General features: G+C 39.6%; 1 protein-coding gene across 1 annotated transcript; it reads right to left on the reverse strand.

The window, feature by feature from the left end:
- Positions 1-563: 563 nt before the first annotated feature.
- LOC126989308 (serine/threonine-protein kinase DCLK1-like) lies at positions 564-22183 on the reverse strand. Its single transcript, XM_050847960.1, has 10 exons — positions 22060-22183; positions 18657-18776; positions 18184-18355; positions 17499-17658; positions 17016-17096; positions 16165-16311; positions 14182-14328; positions 13732-13974; positions 11471-11581; positions 564-2480 (listed from the first exon to the last, which is right to left on the reverse strand). The coding sequence occupies exons 2-10, from the start codon at positions 18715-18717 to the stop codon at positions 2361-2363; spliced, it is 1242 nt and encodes a 413-aa protein (XP_050703917.1). The 5' UTR covers positions 18718-18776; positions 22060-22183; the 3' UTR covers positions 564-2360.
- Positions 22184-22872: the final 689 nt, after the last annotated feature.

Here is a 22872-nt window from a genome sequence, read left to right on the forward strand (position 1 = left end):
TCCTCTTACCCCAATTGGAAATAAAAGCAAGGTCTGAGGTTAAGTGTTCTGCAGCCTCCAGTCTGGAGTCTTGTAATTCCTGTTGTGAGGGTCTTCTGTTGAAAGAAGTTGAATAATGCAAAGTAGAGTTGTCAACTTAGGAGTGGATAGGACAGTTTATGGAAAGATCATTGATGAATAACAGGAAGAGAGTGGGTGATAGGACAGAGCCCTGTGGGACACCACTGTCTACCAAAAATTCATGCAAGTAGCACAGAATTGTTCAGTTTAATTCAAAACCTCAGTCATTATTAATTGTTTCACCAAAGATTCATGCATTGAAGTTTAATTCAAAACTTCTGTTATTATTAATTGTTTCACCAAAGATTCATGCCATACAGTTTAGAATTATATAGAAGTAATTCAAAACCTCAGATATTATTGACCATTTCACCAAAGATTCATGCCAAATAGCATAGAATTATTTGAGTTTAATTTGAAAGGAAATGATTATGTTCATTCCTACCTCAAAAGTGTTACTGGAACACTTCCAATATTTTGCTAAGGAAGGCTAAGGAAGAAAATTTTTTTTTTTTTTTTTTTTTTTTTTTTTTTTTAATAATCCAGGGACTTTAAGATCTGAATTGTTCCTCTTCTCTTCATTTTAATGTACTTGACAATCCATTTTGTCTTTCTTTACAATTAACTTTATCTTATCAGTACCTGACCCCTCGCTTTTCCCCAATTTCCCACTTTGTCTCTTTGTACAGTGTTTGTCATTGTATGCTACTGGAATCTTCATCTGCACCTTTATTGTGTTTGCAGGCCTTTTGCCTTAAATATTTTAATTATCTTCTCTATTTACCTGATATGTTGCTCAACAAGGAATCTTAAAATTAATTCGTTTACCTGCCCAGTCATTCCAGTTGAATCACCCACCACTGTTGTCTGAAGTGTTTTGGACTAGCCATGTCACTGATTCAACATTTTTTTATTTTTTTTATTATTCCTTATGACTTATGTGATCCTACAAATATAATCTTGGTGTTTTGATCATATATGCATTGTAACTAATCATGGTTTTATTTTTATTTTTACTATTTTTTTTGTTTTTGTTTAGGGGAGTAGCGCTCAAACACAGGTCTCCAATGGTTTGGTCATGATTTAATATAAAATACTTGTCACATTATGAAAGGAGTTCTATTAAATATAATTCTCCTAAGTCTACATCTTTTCATATATTTAATGCTATTGATGGTGGGAACAATTTTCTGGGAAAGAGATTTACAGAAATTCAGTTTTGTTTGGTAAATTACATAGTTTTTCTTTTTTTGAATAAATAATTTGGGAAGGCATAAAACTCAGGTCATTATACAGCAGTAAATCATAACCACACTACAAAAATACAAACTATCATGATTAAGTATTGCATTAAAAATATTTGCATGACACTTCTCACCCTGGCTACTAGAATACAAATCAGGGACACCAATGCTGGATGAGACACAGCACACACCACCTGTGCTACAGCCACCCACCCCCAAACTAAGGATGTAAAGCCACAAGCACAACAAAGATTTTAAGTAGTCATTGTTCCTTTATAGAACCACAAAATATTTACATCTGCCATTATGAGCACAGCTGTTCACCCATGATACCAAAGGTCTTCATGTGCACAGAATGTTCTTTATTATTTGGATCTTTGATAATGATGAAGCCTAACAATAGTTTATCTTTCAAATTTCAGACAAGGAAGCATTCAGAGAAAATATATTCCACCTGAAATGTACTGAGACATGAAGTACAGTTTGGATATAAAAGATGTAAAAAGTTTGAATGATTGGCAAATCAATTCACAGTTGAGCACCTTTCCTTTGTGTTTATTCATGTAAATTAAAAGTTTAAAAAAAGTCCTTGGAGCTTTCGACAAGGCACTGAATAAAAAACATTCTTTTGGACTGTAATTTTACATTGCATTTACATTTAGATTTGATGGCATATACTCAAATACTGATGCTATAAGGTCCTTGGATTCACACTGTCTGGTGGTTTTATGAGAGGTGACTGACTTATTCTCTGCTGACTAAGATCTCTGCACATTAGATGCCCAAAGCCTACCCACCCACAGGGAAAACAATGTCCATATCTTTACTGAAAAGCTTGCCTCTTGGTTTGAAGTATCTGCAATTAATTAAAATGGCTCAGCATCTTTGACAAACAGTAGGAGATTCTGGCATCAGTGATTATAACCAATCAAACTGTTAATAAAAATATCTGATCAGGTCATTTTACATTGAGAAAAAAAAAGGGATATGATGATGATAATGATGATGATTTATTACAGCCATACAGAGCACCACAGAAGGCAATAATTAGGCCTCTCAGAAGACTTGGCTGCTGTTAGTGAAGAGAGAGAGTCTTGGGCTGCAGGGAGGGCTGGCAGGGTCCTTGATGTCATTCTCCCGACAGAGGCTGTGCTTCTCCTTGTCAAGGGCAGTGACCTGGCAACATGAAGAGATGTGAGTGGCAAGGAACCAATACATGACCTAAGGTATGCATTGTAAACTGTTTCCCTGTAAACATCTAGGGATGCATTCCAAGAAGTTGCCATTCAAGTAAATGTTTCCCTGAATATCTACTCAGTCACATTTAGGTATTTGCATCTATTGAAAATCATATTATAGCACTGAGCTATGCCACAAATATATCCAGCCAACCACTTCATTGCAGTATATTTGTGGCATTCAGTCACACATAGTTAAGTAAGCAAATTTTTGAAATGCATAATTACAAGCTTTCTGTTTCATACACTGATACCTATTTGGGGATGGGTGTAGATAACTTGTGTATTATTTTTATGGGGTACTTTTGTGAGTGACATGGTATGAATGAAGAATCAGTAAAGAGGAAGGCAGTTTACATGTTATAATTAGGAATCTGGCATGTTTTCATCTAAAGTGCATAAGTTATTTGGAAATAGAAAAGGAAGGGATAAGTTGACAAAGATAAGTATACATAATTAAAAGTTTAGTTTAGTGGAATGAAAGTCAGAGGTCTAGAGTGCAGGCAGTGGATATGAGTTATTTGAGGAGTGCATGTGGTGTGAGTTGAGTGGATGGAATGAGTAATGAAAGTGTGTATGAGTGTTTTGGAATGTGTCACAGGGGTGAAGGGAAGAAGTGTGGAGTGGTAGAAGTAGTGAAGCGACAGACTTTAAAGTGGTTTGGTCACATGGAGCAAACGGAGGAGAATAAGATGACCAGGAGGGTGTATGTGAGTGAGATAGAGGGAGGGAATGTTAGAGGACGACCTCCAGTGAAATAGAGAGATAGGGTACAGGAGTATGTTAGGGAGAGGGGGGAAAGATCAGTGAGAAACTTTGAGCAGGCAAGGAGGGAGTGCCTGAATAGAGAGAGATGGAAACTCTTCTGGCGTGGCCATCCCCTGGTGGGAGCTAGATAGACAGGTAATTTTAATCACACCTGTTCTCAACACCTAATGTAGGATATCAACATAATAGTTCAGTGGCCAAAACTCCAAAAGGGCCCTATATAAGGAGATATTTAACCCCGTAGCTGCGGTGATCATGTTTCTTGAACCCCTCTAAGCGAATTAATGAGAAAAAAATCATCACTCACACAAACCATTATATTATATGTATCAATGCATTTGTGATCATATTATATATATATATATATATATATATATATATATATATATATATATATATATATATATATATATATATATATATATATATATATATATATATATATATATATTTTTTTTTTCAGGGGTTTATGTCATGGCAAGAATTTGGCCTGTCGCTGGTACACGGTAAAGCCACACATATTTTGCCTGTTGCTGCTACCAGGTTAATTAATACAGATAACAAGTTGAGGCTAGGCTTATTTTAACTAGTAAAATCTGTAGTCATTGAAGAGTGATGATGTAGATGCAGCCAATGGGTGCTCAACAAGCAGCCATGTGAGGACCACTCTGCCTTTTACCTTTAGTTAGGAACTTGCTGCTTTGGTAAGAAGGAATTATTATCACTCTTCCTCTGCCTCTTTGAAATTATAGCATTGATGCGTGCTATGCACCTGATAGGTGCCCTGCGCATTATTATCCAGATCCAGATGAAGCAATGAAGGGCAGCAAGTTATATATAGGAGTATGATTGCTTATACAAAGTAAACACAAGGTCTGATCTAGCAAGTGTACTCTATAGTCCCTTCACTTAAACTGGGTCCCTAGCTCCTAGTTGAGTAAGTAAAGATGCTGCTGATTGGCTGTTTGTGGGAAGGGTGTCTTGACATCTGTCACCCGACACTCACTGATTCAGAAAATATTCATATTTCTTAACTCATCTGTTACACAGTCCTTACTCAGCAAGGGATCCAGCATGCCAAACCGAGGCTCAACATTTAAGAGGTATGGCTGGCTGTTGAATCTGAACCTCTAGAAAAAGTTTTTTTTTTTTTTTGACGTTTTGTATGATACTGTATTGTACATCTATATATACTGGTGTATAGTATAACTGTACATTAACTTTCTATAGAGTTGCTAATTACCGAGCAGTGTGCGGCCATGGGCTTGGTGTCCCCATTTTACGCTGACGGTTTAGTGTCAGTTAGATTAAGGTGGAGTGCTGTTAGTTTATAAATAGTTTTCAGTTCAATAAATAATGGTAGATTACTAGTTTACTGATTTTACCAAGCTACACATCTTGCTAGGCTGCTCAGCAACCTTACTTACCGAACACTGCTCATTAAGTAGCCTCACACTAAGTTGTATCCTCATGGTGGCATACAATATGTAATAGAATACAGAATAATGTAGTCGGTATGATTTGTGTGGGTTTAAGCATTTAGTAGTGATTCGTAGAGATGGGGTTGCAAATTATTAAGACATTATAGGGTAAAGTATATCTTAGTATCAGGGGCATGAACGTTCTTGGTTTTTGCCCATTCGCGGCAATCCTTGAAGCACGTATCTGGAGATAAGGTGGGCCAGCTATATTAATAAACTAGCAGATGCCCACCTTGACCTAACTGGGAGCATACTGCTAGTATAAAATAATGTTGGCAAAATCAAGATCGCATACTTTTGGTAAACAGCCTCTCCTTACAATTTACTGTACACCAATGTACAATACATTAATAACATACCACTCGAACCTGAGAATGTTGGTCCTGTGTATGGCTGTGGGTGATCCTCCAAAAGACTAAACCAGTGTCCACTCAATTAACCAGCCTTTGTATTTACTTCTTGTGTGCAATGGTCTTTATATCCTTTGTATTTACTTCTTGTGTGCAATGGTCTTTATATAAGTAGTTTTCCTGCTGTCAGTTGTTAGATTAGTGATGTTATGGCTCTGATCAACAAATGAGAAGTGATGATAATCCTTCCATGCCAATGCAGCATGTCACTTGCTGAAGTTGGCCCCCAACATGGAAAGAATAAATCATTCTTCTATCCAATGGTAGTGGATTTGACTCCCTTGCACCGTTAGAAGTAAGGTAGAAAGTCCCTACAAAAATGTGTGTTCCCTCACTCCTATTGACACCCTGCGCCTGCGGCCTGAGATCGCTGGCACAAGAGAAGGGAGTCACATCCCAGGCGGCAGGGTACAGAGGGGGTGATGGGGAGGTGACGCTGACCCAGCACCCAATCAGCGGACAGTCTGGCTGGCAAAGCCATAACTCAGACAACAGAGTCCCTTTACACACGCTGTTGTGATAGCTTGCTCTGTGACGCTATCAATTTTCTGCATTAGCAACGGACTTACACACACGCATCACTGAATTGTACTTGTTATAAGCTTCATTAACAAAATAAAATAACAAGATAGCTTGAAAAATAACTGAGTTACATGATAAAGAAAACGTAATGAGCTAGTTTTATTGTTGTACCTGAAGAAGGGCAAATGGTGTCTTTAGTTAGTAATAAGGCACTTTCAAAGCCAGAAAGAAGCTTTGAAAGTGTGGTTGGAAGATAGCAAAGGTTGACGTCATAAAGTTACCAGCTAAGTGTGGTATCATTGAAGAAAGAGAGTACTTTACAGAACAATTTCCTAACTGTGATGGAACAGGTTATCCTAAAAGATGCCAAATTTTATATCTCAGCAAAGAATTTGCTAGCCAGCTACACTTCCGAAGAGCCTATGTAATGCTTGCACGTCAGTGGTGATCCATCATAAGGCTTAACTAGTGCCCACACCATAAGCCTGCACGTCGCATGTGTATTGCGGACGCATATATGTATATTGTCATAATAAGTGTGTATTATTCCACAGCAGGATGTAGGACTTGCCCAAACATTTCCATCCTGTACCTCCAGCTTTCTTTGATCTGAACGTTTATGCAACGAAAATACTCTATTGACATTTTCCCTTGTGCTTGATTTAATTAAATCATCATTGCCATTAAGTATACAAAATTCTCTGCAAATATTGCCAGCAAGAGGCCACAACAAGTAAATTAATTGGAAATGAAATGGTTTGATAGGTGGACAAAGGCCTGGCCTGGTGTGGGACAAGCTATGGTGAGTGCTTTCTGCCGCCACTAACTTTACATTTTCTCATTCGGTGAATATGTATGTTTAGATAAGCAGATACTTACCATTGTGTTACAATTCCAAACCTAAATGAAGTATTAAAATTAAAGCAAGAAAATAAATATTGGTTATTAAAAGCAGGACAAGCAACCGTCATATATACTCAAGTAAAATCAATCACCATAAAATAATGAAGGCAAGGACAATTTTGACAAGTTGGGTAAAGGAGGAGGAAGGAAATATAAGTGTGTTGAGGTGAGTTTATTCCTGACTAATTTAGCTTTCCCATCTTCAGGGGAACTGAGGTATCATCCTGCTATATACAGGTCACATGAGGCACCCCACTTGCTGTTCAGAGGTCAGTCATTCCTCCTCTGTCCATCACTCAACAGCCAGCATGGAGGTGTTATATTTACTTTCATTCTAGGCCGTGTCACTCCCATGCCAGTGGCTGTGCAGCCACAGTCGTGGGAGTGATGCAGCCTAGGATGAGTGAAAGTAACATCTCTGTGCTGCCCTCAGTGAGCAGGGCATCTCTTACTGACCTGTATATAGCAAGATGACACTTGAATAATCCAGTTACCCCAAAGAAGCAAAAGCAAAACTACTCAGGAATAAACTCACATTAATGCACACACATTTTCTTCCTCCTTTACCCAATGACAGCAAGTCTGCTCAGTAAATAGCCACTTCCGTTTAAATATACCACAGGGCTAATCTGGTCAAAGGCAACATTGGGTTATGCAAGCATAGTTCAATATATTATAAACCAAATGCAAACTAAGGTTGGTAATATTAAGGGTTTAAGATGGCATTTGTACATTTTTTTTTTTTTTTTTTTTTTTTATTTCAAGCTGTTTATGGGGTAGGTAGGTCCCAAATTAATTTTTCCCATTAGATCTTCAGTTTGTATGAGGGTCTGCATAACGTCATGCCCTTTGGAATGGACCAGTGACACTATCAATTACCCCACTGAAGCTTTATTAATTTACTTAATATTCTTTTTAGGGTTATGCTTCTCACATAATGAACTCTGTGTTTGAAAATAAGTTAATCAGTTTCTTGTAAGCATTCAAGTACCCCATACTGACCTACTACTTAAGAGATTTTACATTTTACAGCAAAAAGCTTATCAATAAATTTGTGCCAAAAATTGCTAAGAATTAATTAAAGGTTGGTCAAAATGCAGTAATGCCAAGAAATGCCAGCTGCATAGAGTGCAACTCCAGCCTAGAAAACATGCTAAGCTCTGATACCTAACTGACATCAGTAAGGTATATGCATGATATGGTGTTAAGCTGTAAAACAAGATGTATATATAATAATTTTAGAAAACCATGGATAAGACAGACAGCATAGTAGAGATAATGAATAAGTTATTTAGTGGAGCAACTTCTACTTAGGTACGACACATAGAACTGAGTTATACATTCAAGCCACTTGACCTTAACATATTAAAATTTAAGTTCAACCTTTGCACGAGTATATATGGTGGGTTCTCAGTAACCACTAATAGTTTGTTGTCCCTTTCAGCTGAAAGACTATAACTACAGTAAATGGCTTGTAACATCCCAAATGTATCCAAGTGGCAAATCAAGGTTGCAAAAAATAAATAAATAAAAAAGTTAAATGCCCACAGATAACAAGTGTTTAAAGGCAACTATAAATTTTCAAGCATATTTTATAAAGGCATTATAATCTAAAGAAAATAGCTATCCTCTAAATATTTTTCTTTCTTTTTTTCCCCCCTATTCATTAACTCGTGACTGCAGTCTGAAGTGTGGGGATGCTACTTGATTCACTGGAGCCATTGATGAGGCAAATCTACTAACTGAGGGTACTTGGAACTTGAGTTTAGGGCATTGTACAGTTTTCCTCATAAAGGGATAAGACTCCATTGTAAACTTATCTACATCACTCAAAAATCATCTGCCACACATATACAGGTATGAAAAGAGAGAAAGGGATCAAGTAACTATGAGTAAGTTGAGAACCACCGACTAAATGCTACTGATCTATGAAAATGAAGTTAGTAGATAGTTCTGCAGAAAAACATACATATACAAGAATTGTGAACATTTAAAAACTGATATGGCCTGAAGAACATAACCCTGTTGAAGAGATTATGTTATTCACTGTACCTTGTGGGTTACTGGAGCTGTATTTATATTCACAAACCATCTTACCTGTACAGTACCATTTGAAATAGGTTATGAAGTGTTTATGAAGCCAGAGAGAGAGAGAGAGAGACTTGTCATTTAACCCTTAAAGCGTGGGTGTCAACAATAGTCGACAGCTGGTGCCTGGGCTCAAACCGTGGGTGTTGACAATAGCTGACAAGGCATTTTTTGACTTAGCACACTGTCAAATTTAATTTGTTTATGGTGAAGTAGAGCAAGCATGTTGTTTTCTTTCAAACAATGCCCAAACATGCTCCCGTGACTAATAAATGGTCAGTGCCTTGTGTTAGCTTTGAGAAGATGTCTGCTAGACATCCCACCTATTCTCACCTTCCAGTGAATTTCATCCACAAGATGGGGGCCCTTTGACCTCAGCACCAATCAAGGGCATCAGGAAGGCCCGGAAGTTAATTTTTTCGGGGGGTGTTTCACATACTGTATAAAAGTTATGCTTTTTATTACCAAATCATAGAAGGGAAATCCACTAGGAGTGGAAAACGGTCTATAATAATGTGTTTTCAGTGATCCTTATTTAATATTCTGTACTTCCTCTAGCAATGGTTATATAGTCTTCAAATTAACATCAAAGGATGGTTAAGGGTATGTACTTTACAATGATACTTCATTCAGTCATGTGAGGTAAATAGAAGTGAAGATATAAAAGGTTGAATTGAGGTATTGTTTTTGCCTGAATATGCCCGCGTGGGAGGACAGGCACGGCAAAACAAGCCCGCGCTCTAAGGGTTAAGCAAGCAAATTTTGTAAGTCATTTGATCAAACTTGAAACAGAAATTGAAGCATTTGTCAAGCAGGCAGAAAGCAGAGGTAACATTAGGAGTCAGTACACAACCCACCTGCTTCAGAAGCCATGTCAAGCCCCCTGTGTGGCCGCGGTGTTAGCACCTGACTCATGACTGTTAGCGGCCGCCTACTTCATGTGGTTTGTTCGTGATCAGTGTTTTATGTATATCTTTTCAGTAACAAAAGTATAAAGGATGTTAGCCATCAGATTTGAGTGATCTGCTGAATGCAGAAATGACTAGTTGGTTTAACAGAATAAATACAGGAATTCTCAGACTACATCTATAAGTAATATTACAATCATTTTGGAAAGCTGCTTTAGCCTCACTGGCTAATACAGTGGATATGAGCAAATCATTTTGATCCTGTGTGTATAGACTATAATATACACTGCATTTAAATTGCTCAGTTGAAGTATAGTGTGTAGAAGTAAGAAGTGTGGGATGTGTAGGTGATGCTGGAGGTGGTCAGTGGCCCCAGACTCCCCCTACTGCTGCAACCCGCCCACGACCGCCTGCTTGCTACACATTACTGAACTTCTACTGTATGCAAGCAGGGGGTGGACTCCGCCTGGACACAACAGCCACAAAAACAAAAAAAAAAACAAATATCAGAAAATATAAAAACAGGATGGTGCACACACATGGTGCTATTGGATGTGAGAAGTAAACCAAGTCATGCCTCACCAGTACTTCAGAGAGGTATGTATAGTAAAGCTCAGTTCACTTTGTAGCTATGATTAAGAAAAAATGAATTTTTTCCAATATACATGTGCCTTCTTTAAACAATGCATGAGCTAGTAAATATTACTAAATGTTTTGAAAATGCTAATAATGTTTTCATCATTTTAGCCTAGAAACTTCACTTCAAGTGGGTGACTTTAATATTTTATTTTATGATGGAGATTTACTTCTCACATAAAGACTATCTCAATCCCACAAAGTAAACAACAGAATTGATAAATTAATTCTTCCAAGCAACACAAAAGGTTTACCATGGACAAGGGGAGGGAGGGCAAGAGAAATTACAAAATATTGGGTCTTAACATGAACTAAATGTCACTTTCCAGAATTTCAATATTTTAAATCCAGTTTATCTCAGATTCAAGTTTGTTATATAATTTACTATAAGTAACTTGATATCTTCATTCATTAATATAAAGCTCGAGAGATAAACTCTCAAATATTTTCCCATTATGGTATTTTGTGGCCAAAAATGAATGTGAAAGCCTGGAAATACTTGTTTTCTAAGGAAACACATTCATTGAAAAGTCAACTTGGTGTATGTTTGTATCTGTGCTTTTTTTCATGATTGTTTTGGAGTGTATGAATAATGTATCTAATAGAATATAGCAATTTTTTAAGGAAACCATTTTCATATACTATGAACATATACTGTCATCACATTTTGTTTGATGTTTGTGGAAATAATTGCAGTACACCCAGTTTCGAATTAGAAGTTTCATGAATTAGGTGATATCACTTACTGCATTAGATTATAAATAAGATATATATGATAATGATGTCAAGGACTGCCCATAAAATGCCACACCATATGTCATTATACTTGCACTAAGGCAAGACCAAAAAACAGCTGTGGTCTTTGTTAAACAATTATACGGTATTCAAGTAAGGTTAGTATATAGCTGCTCAATATAAAGCAATCTATTAATTTATCATCTTGTGATGACAGTGAAGTACTGTCAGGAATCTTGTAATTAAATTCCCAATCAAGCTGCTTCACACACACCAAGTTGAATTAAACATGCCAAAATGGAGACTGAAAATAAAGATCTGGTGATGCTTAAAGATTTGGAAAAAACAGTAATTCAATAGCTATTCTACTTGTAAAAATGTTTGACCATAATATTTAAAGTAATCTGAACAAACATGAAGAAGAGCTTGCAACATTCATCTATAACATGAGTATAGACAAACTACACATAGACTTACAGCCATCAGGGTGATTCCTGCTGCTTTGTGTTGGGGCCCATTGGTGTCAAAGTGGAGGCCCAGCTTATGAGACACTCGCAGGTGGAGGTTGCGGTCAAGAGCCTCGTCGTCCTGTGGAGGAGTGGGTCAGCGGGTCGTGGAGCAACTATGTACTTTACTCCAAGGGAAAGGTGAGGGAAGGTGTGGCAAAACCTCAGTCTAGGGAATGTTTAGGTCAGGTGGGTCTGGTAGGACCCAGAGCCCAATATGAACTGTGAATCAATAACTGTTTGTTGCCTTTGAATTTTACTTAGTATAAGGTAAGGTAAATGCTTAATAGGATTTTATATATATATATATATATATATATATATATATATATATATATATATATATATATATATATATATATATATATATATATATATATATATATATATATATACATACATACATACATACATACATACATACAGTCGTCCCTCAAATAGTACGGGGGTTAGGGACCCAGGACTCCCGTACTATTCAAAAATCCGTATAAAATTAGTGCCCTCCCTAGAAACACTCATGGGCTGTGTTTCAGAGAGGGAATCGGGACTTTCGGAACGTCACAAGTGCTCTCAAATGTGTGACACGGTAGCACGAGATGCCAGCTCGGCACATCAGCTGGCTCCCGGCTTTGAGAGGTGGAGAGCCTTCGTGCCGTGATGACGTCATCAGCAAATATGGCGGCCCAAACAAACACGAATAAGTGTTTCCATTGCATTTAACCTCTCTGTGCCACCATAACCACTTCAGCTTCCTTTTCATCTTCTGTTGTAAGGAGTTCGTCAGCCAGGACAGCTAGTAATGCATGTTAAATGTTGCCAGGAAGATCAGCGTACGCCATTTTGCTGCGAGTGAGACGCCGTTACCTTAGCAATGACGAGGCTTAGTAAAAGGATGGCCTTTATCTCCACTCTTGCAGCACTCTTGGAGCACTGGCAGTTACTGCTGCAAGAATTTATTTTACACTAAGATAGATACAGCGAACACTGCTCTCATTCACGTGGTATGCTCTCCCTACCACAACGTAACTCATCCCAAAACGTAACTTCTCTTAAATCTGAATTTTTTTGCAAGGTGAACACCTTTCTCGAACACTTTGGGGTGCTTTCAGCAGGTGTTTTGGTAGAACAGTGTTGCCACTCAAGCCATGGCTACTCGGTGCGACTAGCGTGAAATTTAAAAATCCTAAAAAAAAACCTGCCAAGAAAATCCGTATAAAATCGAAACAGTACTATTTGAGGGACGACTGTATATATATATATATATATATATATATATATATATATATATATATATATATATATATATATATATATATATATATATATATATATATATATATATATATATATATATATATATATATATATATATTTATTATTATTATTATTATGATGATGACGATGACACAGAAGCTTCATCAATCACAGGTGTAACAGGACAAAAGATTAGCTGCATTAATTAATTCAAGCTTCTAGGAATGTTGTTTTCATTAGGTTGATATGCTAGTAGGCATTTATAAAATGAATTGCATTTAATATGAAATTATTTGCAAGATAGCAACAATCATCAGTTAATTAGGAGCAAAGCTCTGGCTTGATCAGGCCCATTAGAATGAGGTTTTACACCATCACACCAACACTGCTCTAAAACACTGCAGTAAACATCTCTCTGCTACTCAAATTGTTTCTAGCACAGGCCAAGAGGTTATTTAAGCTGGTAAATATGAAAAATATAATCTGCTGGTAAAAATTAATGCATTATTTATGATTTCCTTCATTCTATGCAGACTACAAAAGGCTAAAATAAATTTAGGAAGCACAGCATTCATTCCTCCACTCAAAAGCACACTTAGTCTGCATAAACAAGGACAGTAGCTTGGTTTCATAAACATCTGCATTGTCTTTTTTCACCAGTGGAAGAATACAACCACATACTGTGTTAGAAAGTTGATAATTTAATTCCAGAAAATTAGGCAGCTGAAGTTGTTATTCGTGGAAGTAAAATGAACTTGTTAAAGCCATTGGTTCAGAGGTCATTATAGAGGAAAAATAAGATGCAGAGGACCCTGGATTTGATTTTGAGTCTACTACTGAAAATCAATTACTGGTGGATATTTGCATTCTCTACTGGTATGTACCAAAAACCATTGTTAAATAATTGCCAAGCAGGGGCAAAATACTAACTCTGCATGCTACAGTAGAAAATGCCAAGAACACAACTGTTGTACTCACAGACACCCAGGGATGATCAAGCACTTCTTGAGCACTAAAACGCTTTTCCTGATCCACCTGTATCATATGTACAATGAGCTCACGGGCAGACTCTGAAATGTCATCCCAGTAGGGGCTGTGGAACTCATAGTATCCACGAAGGATTTGGTCAAATAACTCCTCTTGGTTATTTGTGGCCGAGACAAATGGTGGGAACCCACAGAGAAGAATGTATGTAATGACCCCTGTTGCCCAGATGTCCACCTACAGAAAACAAGAGAAACAATTGTTATACTGTAGAAAATATTAAAACTAATGGTAATCCTAGAATGCAAAATGTAAGCATGTAAAATGAATTGGTGATATTGAAAAAATTCCTGATAAAGTTGCATAAAAATTTATAAGAAAATGTAATGACTATTATCAAGAAAACAAGCTTGCTTTCATGAATAAGCAGGACTGACTGCTTACCTTGAGGCCATATCCTGACTCGTTGAGGATTTCAGGTGCCACATAGGTGGGGGTGCCACACACTGTATAGAGTGGCTCAGTCACTTCCACTGCCAGACCAAAGTCTCCCAGCTTGAGACTCTTGGCATCATTAGGATATTCCACCACCTACAGGAAAAAAGGTGGTCAGATTTGTCATATACATTGTGAGCCATTAATCTTAGGATGTTAACCTGACTTTGACATCTGCAAACAACAGCCTCACTAGTCAAGACATGAGCACTGCACTATACTATGCCCCATCACAACCATCAAACACAGGCCAGTAAAACAGTGTTGATGTATCTGGTAAACTGATCCACATGACAGGTATACCTTACATACATCTGGAATTTTGGGTTACCCAGCTTTGTCTAACCCTCACACTGTATGGACCGTATTGGCTATCTTGGCGGCGACTCGGAGACAAGTACTGTTTTTACTTAACTCGGTTCCTCTTTTCTATTTCAGGAAAAATTAATATTGGCTGTCATTTGGAGCTAAACGTCTAAACGTGGCACCTGCTGGTTAAAAAAAATGTATTTACCCTTTGCTGGTAAGGTTTTAAGTTTTGCGTCTGTGTGTGGTGTGTGTGACCACTGAGGGGCAAATGTGCCGCGGGCCGCAGTCTCCTTAGCGGTCTAAACAGGCAAAACACAGCTGGGAGGTATCGTATTTTTTGCCCGAGGCTTTATTTTGCTCTCCAGCAGCTTAAGAATGATTTAACTTACTGTTAAATAATTGTTAGTAGCTATTTTGACTTCTGGTCTTAACCCTATAAGCTCCGACGTTTTCAAATTTTTGTGCTTCTAACACCTAGCATCGTACTCATTTGATAGAAGTGGCTCAGGAGGGGTCAGATTTGCCCCCCCTCGGTGCTTGTAGGGTTAAGATAAGTGATTTACAGACGCCCTCTCACTGGGGAGGGCATCTGTAAATCACTTATCTTAAGACCAGAAGTCAAAATAGCTACAGGTACTTAAACTAACAATTATTTCACAGCAGGTTAAATCATTCTTAAGCTGCTGGAGAGCAAAATGAAGCCCTGGGCAAAAAAAAAATACGAAACCTCCCGCTGTGTTTTGCCTGTTTGGGCCGCTCAGGAGACTGCATGCAGCCCACGGCACATTCGCCCCTCAGTGGTCACACATACCACACACAGACACAAACCTTAAAACCTTACCAGCAAAGGGTAAATACATTTTTTTCTTTCTACCTGCAGGTACCACATTTGGACATTTGGCTCCAAACGACGGCCAGTATTAATTTTTCCAAAAATAGAAAAGAGGAACCGAGTTAAGTCAAAACAGTACTTTCTCCGAGTTGCCGATGAATAGCCAATATGGTCCAATCAATAGCTCCTTTGTGCACTTTTTTTTTGTGTCAACAGGTTGCAGCACTGCACAATAGATTGATGAACACAGAAGGCCATAGGTACTGTACCTTTTAGTATTCATCAAAACTGTGGCTACAGCTTCAAGTGACTGTACAAAATTTAACTATCAAATTTTATAAAAAATCTGCCATCAGTTTGAAAAAAGAAAATCAAACATTGTACTGTACCATGAAGCTTCCAATAGCATGCTAGGGCACCAAAACAAAAAAAATATTCAACAGCTTTGGGTTCTTAAGTTAAGGTGATGTATCTTTTTCCTGGCTAGAGTGGATGCCCTAGGCCACATAACGCTATCAACACATCTCACTTCACTGACAGGATAAGGGACTTCGTATTCAGTCATGTTCAAGAAGGGTGAAGCCACTTACAACTTTGACGACTATGCTAAACTCTATGTAGATTTTCAACAATCTATGTATACATTCAACACAACATAAATGAGTTTCAATAGAAATTAATCAACAACAGTGGCAAACATCAAAGGAGACATTTGCCACTCCTGATTAATTTTCTGTACAAACTATACGGCACACACTAAAGATATGCAGCCAAAGAATTCAGACACTCACCAAGAGATTCTCTGGCTTTATGTCCCTATGTACAATGGATCTCTGGTGAAGGTAATCCAGTGCTGAGGTGAGGTCTCGCACCATGGAGCTGGCATCCTTCTCAGTGTAGCGGGTGGCACTGGCGATGGCATCAAACAGGTCACCACCCTGCAAGTACAGTGTAATGAAAGACTGAGCTGATCAGGGAAAGCTTCTCATATATAACTGAAATGAGGAGGCCTGGCACAGTGACAAAATCAATAGTGGGGGATACACCTACTTCTGATCCAGCTTGAGCTTGGCAATGGGAGCAATTGAAAGCTGCCATCTAGGAGGATCTACCATGTACACAAGTTAAAAATGTATTGGTGCACTGTGGTTTGATGTCTGCCATAAACATTAAAAATCCACTGATATTGTGGGAGGAGTGACATGCCTGGCTGTGGCTGGTTCTTAAGGGTCAAATCACCCATTAATTGTTTAAAAACTTAGCACATAACAGTAGAGCTAGCACTGAATAGCAAGTCGGCTACTAATATTTCACTTAATTAACAAAGATACAAAAAGAATATAAGGAGACTACAAGAGGCCAGACAGCCTACACATGGCAGCTCCTGAAAATGCCCTCTGTTTCATGGTGTCATAATGGTTCACAGATATTGTGCACCAATACTTATTTAACCTTGTGTACATCTATTCACGTACTTGGCCACATGAGCCCTCTGTTCATCTATGTCTGACGTTTTATGTGAACAGTTGATTTTGGGTTGCAAGTTGACAATTTCCTTGTTCAGTGACAGCTGATTGATAAAAAGTGTACTCTCAGAGCTCAGCTCCAGTAAGCCATTACCAAAAAAAATTATAATAATTACCTTGACTAGTTCCATGACGAGGTAGAGTTGGGTTGGGGTGTGGAATTCTTCAATTAAACTAACAATATTTGGATGGCTGACCTGTGAACAAAGGAAGTCTTAATAAAAAGAAAAGGGTGGTGGTTGTGTGTGTGTGTATGTGCTATTTTTTACATGTTTTCCGGTCACAAAACATATACTTTGGACACGAGATATTTTAAGGTGATTATGATGAGCATTAATTTACTGATGAAGTTTTTGGAGAGAAATATTGTCTGAGAGTCACATCACAATACCTCCATCTCATTTCCTGAAAATAATCCTGAGAAAAAAACTACATTCTATTGTCACATAAATATAGAAAATACGTTTCACCACCTACAATTGATTCACTGCTCGCACTGACTTTTTTTTTTTTTTTTTTTTTTCACAGTAAAGGAACCAGCAAAAAAAAAAAAAAAAAATAATAATAATAATAATAATGAAAAAAAGCCCGCTACTCACCTGCCGCAGTATGGACACCTCACTCTCGATCATGTGCTCCTTCCCGCGGCACTTGGTCTTGTCGATGATCTTGAGCGCATACTCCTCCCGGGTGGCGCGGCACACGCAGCCGCGCACCACCGCGAAGTTCCCGTCGCCAAGGATACGGCCAACGGAGTATCTGAAAGTATTTTTTAGTTTTCTTTATCCTCGCTGGCTTGCTTCGTTGTGGGTGAGGATGAGAACTCACTTCACAAGAATAATAAAAAATAAATCCTGAATGAGGTGCACATCAGACGCTCATTACTTACATTAACACACTCCCAGTAATATACAAGGAATATGAATTCTGTTCATAAACAAAATAAACTGCATACTGGCTTTTAAAGAAATGTTCAAGTCCATCACAAAACTAAAGTTGCATCTGGACTGTTTTACTGTTGCCATTCAAATGATAAAGTTTAAATGAAACAAGACAGGGCGGCCATTTTTAGGTTAAAGGTGTTTAGGTTAAAGCCGCAACCCTATCGCCCTCGCTTGTCCCCCTTGGAGGTTGGGTAAATATGCTGTCCAAGGAGTCGATATTTTTCTTGTGGTCGCGCCGCCCCGCCCTGCCTGCAGGCATGGAGGGAAGGGTGAGCCATGCCAGTCACGAGCTTTGTTATTGCCGTGACGTGACGTGACGCGAGGCGAAGCCATGACCTACTTTGAGGTGACGCAGGCTGGGAAGATGATGTTTTCTAGGCCGCCACAAGCAACGTGGCCATTTTGTTGCTGGTACTGGTGGTGCTGCTGCTGTTGGTAGGTGTGCGTGTTGGGTTGACTCAGCCGCTTGTGGTGCTGCCCTGCCGGCTTTCTGGGCGACCGCGGTAAACTACCTGCCGACACAACACGCATCATGTCAGATTTAGTAAAAAAGGTGCTTACAGGTAAATCAATAACTAATTAAGGGATAAACGTCTGTATTTATTTCCTTTCAATCCATAATTCAAGCATCATTTATAGTGGGGAATGTGTCTTCTCTGGTTAAATGTTAATTTCACCTTAGGAACTGAGGATATCAGTTCTTTTTTTGTATTTGCGTAACCTTCATTTATACATTTTATAAATAACAATAGAGGGAACCCACCTTTCTCTGCTTCGTGTGGGCAAAAATTAGGATTGTGGTGCGCGACTTACCTGGGCCGTCGAATATGGCGAGGGGCGACACAGCGCGGCCGCGGGGCTTGGGCGAGGGCATGCGGCGGGGGCGGCGCGGGCTGAGGGGACACTTGACGAGGGGTTGGATGGTCTTGCACTCTAAGGAGCAGAAAAAGACGCCCACATTAGTGGTGGGGGACGCATGGAAGGGTGGATGGCCTCATTTTCATCAGAAAGTCCAATAAAAAATACTACTACCCGTATTTATGATTTTAGGTGAAGAGAACTGACAGACCAACTTTTTCACCTACAAACATCCGTTGGTTGTCTATCAATCCAATATTTATTGGGTAGACACGGAAGGGTGATGTAATATGTATACGAGGAGTTGGGTAGTTGAAAAGGCCTGGCACAGGTGTGTGTGTGTGTGTGTGTGTGTGTGTGTGTGTGTGTGTGTGTGTGTGTGTGTGTAACCCATCTGCAACACAATGCTTGCTCCCCTTTAAATTGAGTTACCCAACTTACTGCACAACAAAATCCTGACAAAACTGTCTCCCTTCCTCGTCCATTGTTTCCCCGCAACATTCCACCAGGCCGCCGTTTCAAACGAAATAGTTTAGCTTAAAAGCCGCCGGCGAGTGAATTTATTTACATATCAGTGTCTTTCCTGCTCTGCATGCGGCGATCGAGACGACTCGCGGGAAGAAAAGTAGGCGGGGATTTTTTTTTATATATATTTGGCAAAGGGATGGGTCAGCGAGGCAGGCTGAAGCGTACACGTGTTATAAAGAAGTTTGAAGAATATATATATATATATATATATATATATATATATATATATATATATATATATATATATATATCTATATATATATATATTATATTATATATATATATATATATATATATATATATATATATATATATATATATATATATATATATATATATATATATATATATATATCACGCCGCATACTGCTGCTTATTGAAATACATTCAATCATTACCACACCTGTCTGCCCGGGTACGAACCACCACAACGCACCACGAAACACACCTGCCTACTCTTTGATTTTAAATACAATTTTCTTAAATCATTCCGGCTATGATTACCTGGTCAGGCTGCGTGCCCTCAACCTGACTGCGGCAGTGATTACAGGTGCTAATCTCTCGGCCCGTGACCCACATCAGCGACCCAAGACGACACCGCCCTGACCCCTCCCTGGCTTACTGGGTCACGCCAACACATCAGCTGACGAGAGGCGGCCTGGCCAGCAACGTTCTGATATAATTTCAATCAGAGGCCTATGTGTGTTCCTTATGTGGAGTGGAAGCCGTGAGGGGTGGCGGGGCAGGGACTTTGAGAGGAAAGAGGAGCCCACCCCTCCGCCCTCACACCAAAGCAGCTCCTCCCAAGGTCTCTCATTAGATCTTGGCTCCTCCTACACTCCCATAGATTGGACGGTGGGCCGAGGGAGTCCGGTGCGTCAGGAGTTGCGGGGAGATACGAAATAAGATCACTCGGTCAGCGACGCGCCCTCTTATTATCACTCCTCCACCTCCTCCTCCCCCTCCTGTCCACGGATGATGCCCAGCTAATGCTAATCATGGTTATGCTATCGTGTCACGCATCTCGGGAGTTATGGACGTAAGTTTACGATGTCACCAATGATTTGCATATGTAACGTTCATCTCTCTCTCTCTCTCTCTCTCTCTCTCTCTCTCTCTCTCTCTCTCTCTCTCTCTCTCTCTCTCTCTCTCTCTCATTCTCCATCCCTTTGCCTCACATCACATCCATTCCTTGGCAAGCAAACCAGTGAAACCACACTCCCATACCTCCTTCATTATCGTATCCCTGCATTTCCTAAAGCCTCCATGCCCTGCCCCTCTCTTCACTGGAAACACACACACACACTTAAAGGAGAAAACAAACACTATTTTAACCTGGTCACCGCCGCCATCACCACCACCACCACAACCACCACGACCCCCTTCACCTCCACCACTAAGCTGCGAAGAGTGATGAAATAGAAGGAAAATCGCGTTATAGACGGTCACTGTTCTTCTCCTAAATCTATTAACAGTGGTGTCCCACAGGGTTCTGTCCTATCTCCCACTCTTTTTCTGTTGTTCATTGATGATCTTCTTTCCAAAACGAACTGTCCTATCCATTCCTACGATGATTCCACTCTTATTTCTGCATTATTAAACCCACCTTCAGGAACTTAACGACTCAAGGCTGGAGACTGCAGAACGCTTTCAGACCTTACTACTATTATTTGGGGCAAAAGAAGAACCTGGTGTCCTTCAACGCCTCAAAAACACAGTTTCTCCACCTATCCACTCGACACAATCTTCCAAACACCTATCCCCTATTCTTTGACAACACCCAGCTATCACCTTCCTCAACACTAAACATTCTCGGTCTATCCTTAACTCAAAATCTCAACTGGAAACTTCATATCTCATCTCTTACTAAATCAGCTTCCTCGAGGCTGGGCGTTTTGTACCGTCTCCGCCAGTTCTTCTCCCCTGCACAGTTGCTGTCCATATGCAGGGGCCTTGTCCGCCCCTCGTATGGAGTATGCATCTCATGTGGGGCTCCACTCACACAGCTCTTCTGGACAGAGTGAGGCTAAGGCTTCGTCTCATCAGCTCTCCTCCTCCTCATACTGATTGTCTTCTACCTATTAAATTCCGCCTCAATGTTGAATCTCTTTCTATCTTCTATCGATATTTCCACGCTGACTGCTCTTCTGAACTTGCTAACTGCATGCCTCCCCACCTCCCGCGGCCCCGCTGCACTCGACTTTCTACTCATGCTCATCCCTATACTGTCCAAACCCCTTATGCAAGAGTTAACCAGCATCTTCACTCTTTCATCCCTCACGCTGGTAAACTCTGGAACAATCTTCCTTCATCTGTATTTCCTCCTGCCTACGACTTAAACTCTTTCAAGAGGAGGGTATCAGGACACCTCTCCTCCCAAAACTGACCTATCTTTCGGCCACCTCTTTGGATTCTTTTTAGGAGCAGTGAGTAGCGGGCTTTTTTTTTCATTGATGTTTGCTTTTTGTGTGCCCTTGAACTGTCTCCTTTGCTGTAAAAAAAAAAAAAAAAAAAAATACACACTCACATTTTTTCACACTAGCCACCCACGCACTCAACGCCTCCATTCTCCCCACCCCCCCACCCCCCTCAAGCATACGCTCCCATGGACTCATCTGCCGACCAAGCTTTGCCACATCAACAATTTCCAACACAGAATTAACAATCCCGCTAAACTTTTGCTGAATCACACACACATTCAAAAAATAATAATAAATAAATAAAACACCCCTGCAATCATCCAACACCAGCAACACCAAGACAACACGGGGACACCACCATAATCTCCTCCTCCACCATCACCACCACCACCAGCGCCGCCACCACGCACCTTCATTGTCCAGATCAAAGTCATCGTGGGACAGCCGCTCGGGGCCGTAGGCGATGAAGATGTCGTCATCGAAGAAGAAATCTCGTAAGCTGACCACCTGGAGGGAAAGAGAGAAGAAAATTAATGACCAGTCTCCGTATGTTTTGAATTTAGACACCCACGAGATGGAAAATGAACTCCACCTCACACGCACACACACCTATTAATATTATTCATTCCTTTGTCGGAGCATTCATTCATTGTGTAATAACCACTCTCTAACCTGATTATTTGGGCAATCCAGAACCAGGTGTCTGTTGTTGGTGTTGTTGTTTGTAGATTAGTAATGAATTCCTTTAAATAGTTTGTCATATGTCATCATAATGTGTGTCAAAGAATGCACAATTAATACCATTTACGAGATTATCCAGGAAAGGAAACAATAAGCTACCGGTATAAATGTAACTCGTGGCATTTCCCTATGAAGGTAGAGTCATTGTATTCCAATATATGATATGCTTCCGAGTAACTACTCACAACTTAACGGATGAATCTTACAAACAGGTAATGTCCGAAGAATTACGATCACTTTCCCTTAACTGACAATTTTACGAGTGACAAAATACTAAAAATATAAACTGATAAAAAGGAAAATGAGAACCTTAGGGAATGAGGTTAACTGCTTCAGCCCGGAGGAAAAGTTTGATGAGGGGAGGAAAATGCCTGACAGAGGGGTGAGGGTGAGGGGCGAGCGGTAACTGATCAAGGAGCGAGCGTTTGATACCGGAGGGAGATGCATGTCAGGCGAGGGATCAAGGAGGAATGAAAAGTGGT

Source organism: Eriocheir sinensis, chromosome 1 (genome assembly GCF_024679095.1).
Source record: "Eriocheir sinensis breed Jianghai 21 chromosome 1, ASM2467909v1, whole genome shotgun sequence".
Lineage (NCBI taxonomy): Eukaryota > Metazoa > Arthropoda > Malacostraca > Decapoda > Varunidae > Eriocheir > Eriocheir sinensis.

Bases quoted from the DNA above. Each gene is read 5' to 3' on its own strand.
- LOC126989308 (XM_050847960.1), bottom strand. From the start codon at position 18,717: ATGCCCTCGCCCAAGCCCCGCGGCCGCGCTGTGTCGCCCCTCGCCATA. The intron at 17,659-18,183 runs GTAGGTCATGGC...AAATACTTTCAG, and splicing joins CCAGCCTGCGTCACCTCAAA to ATACTCCGTTGGCCGTATCC. The intron at 11,582-13,731 runs GTGAGTACAACA...ACTCCTCCACAG, and splicing joins TTGATCATCCCTGGGTGTCT to GACGACGAGGCTCTTGACCG.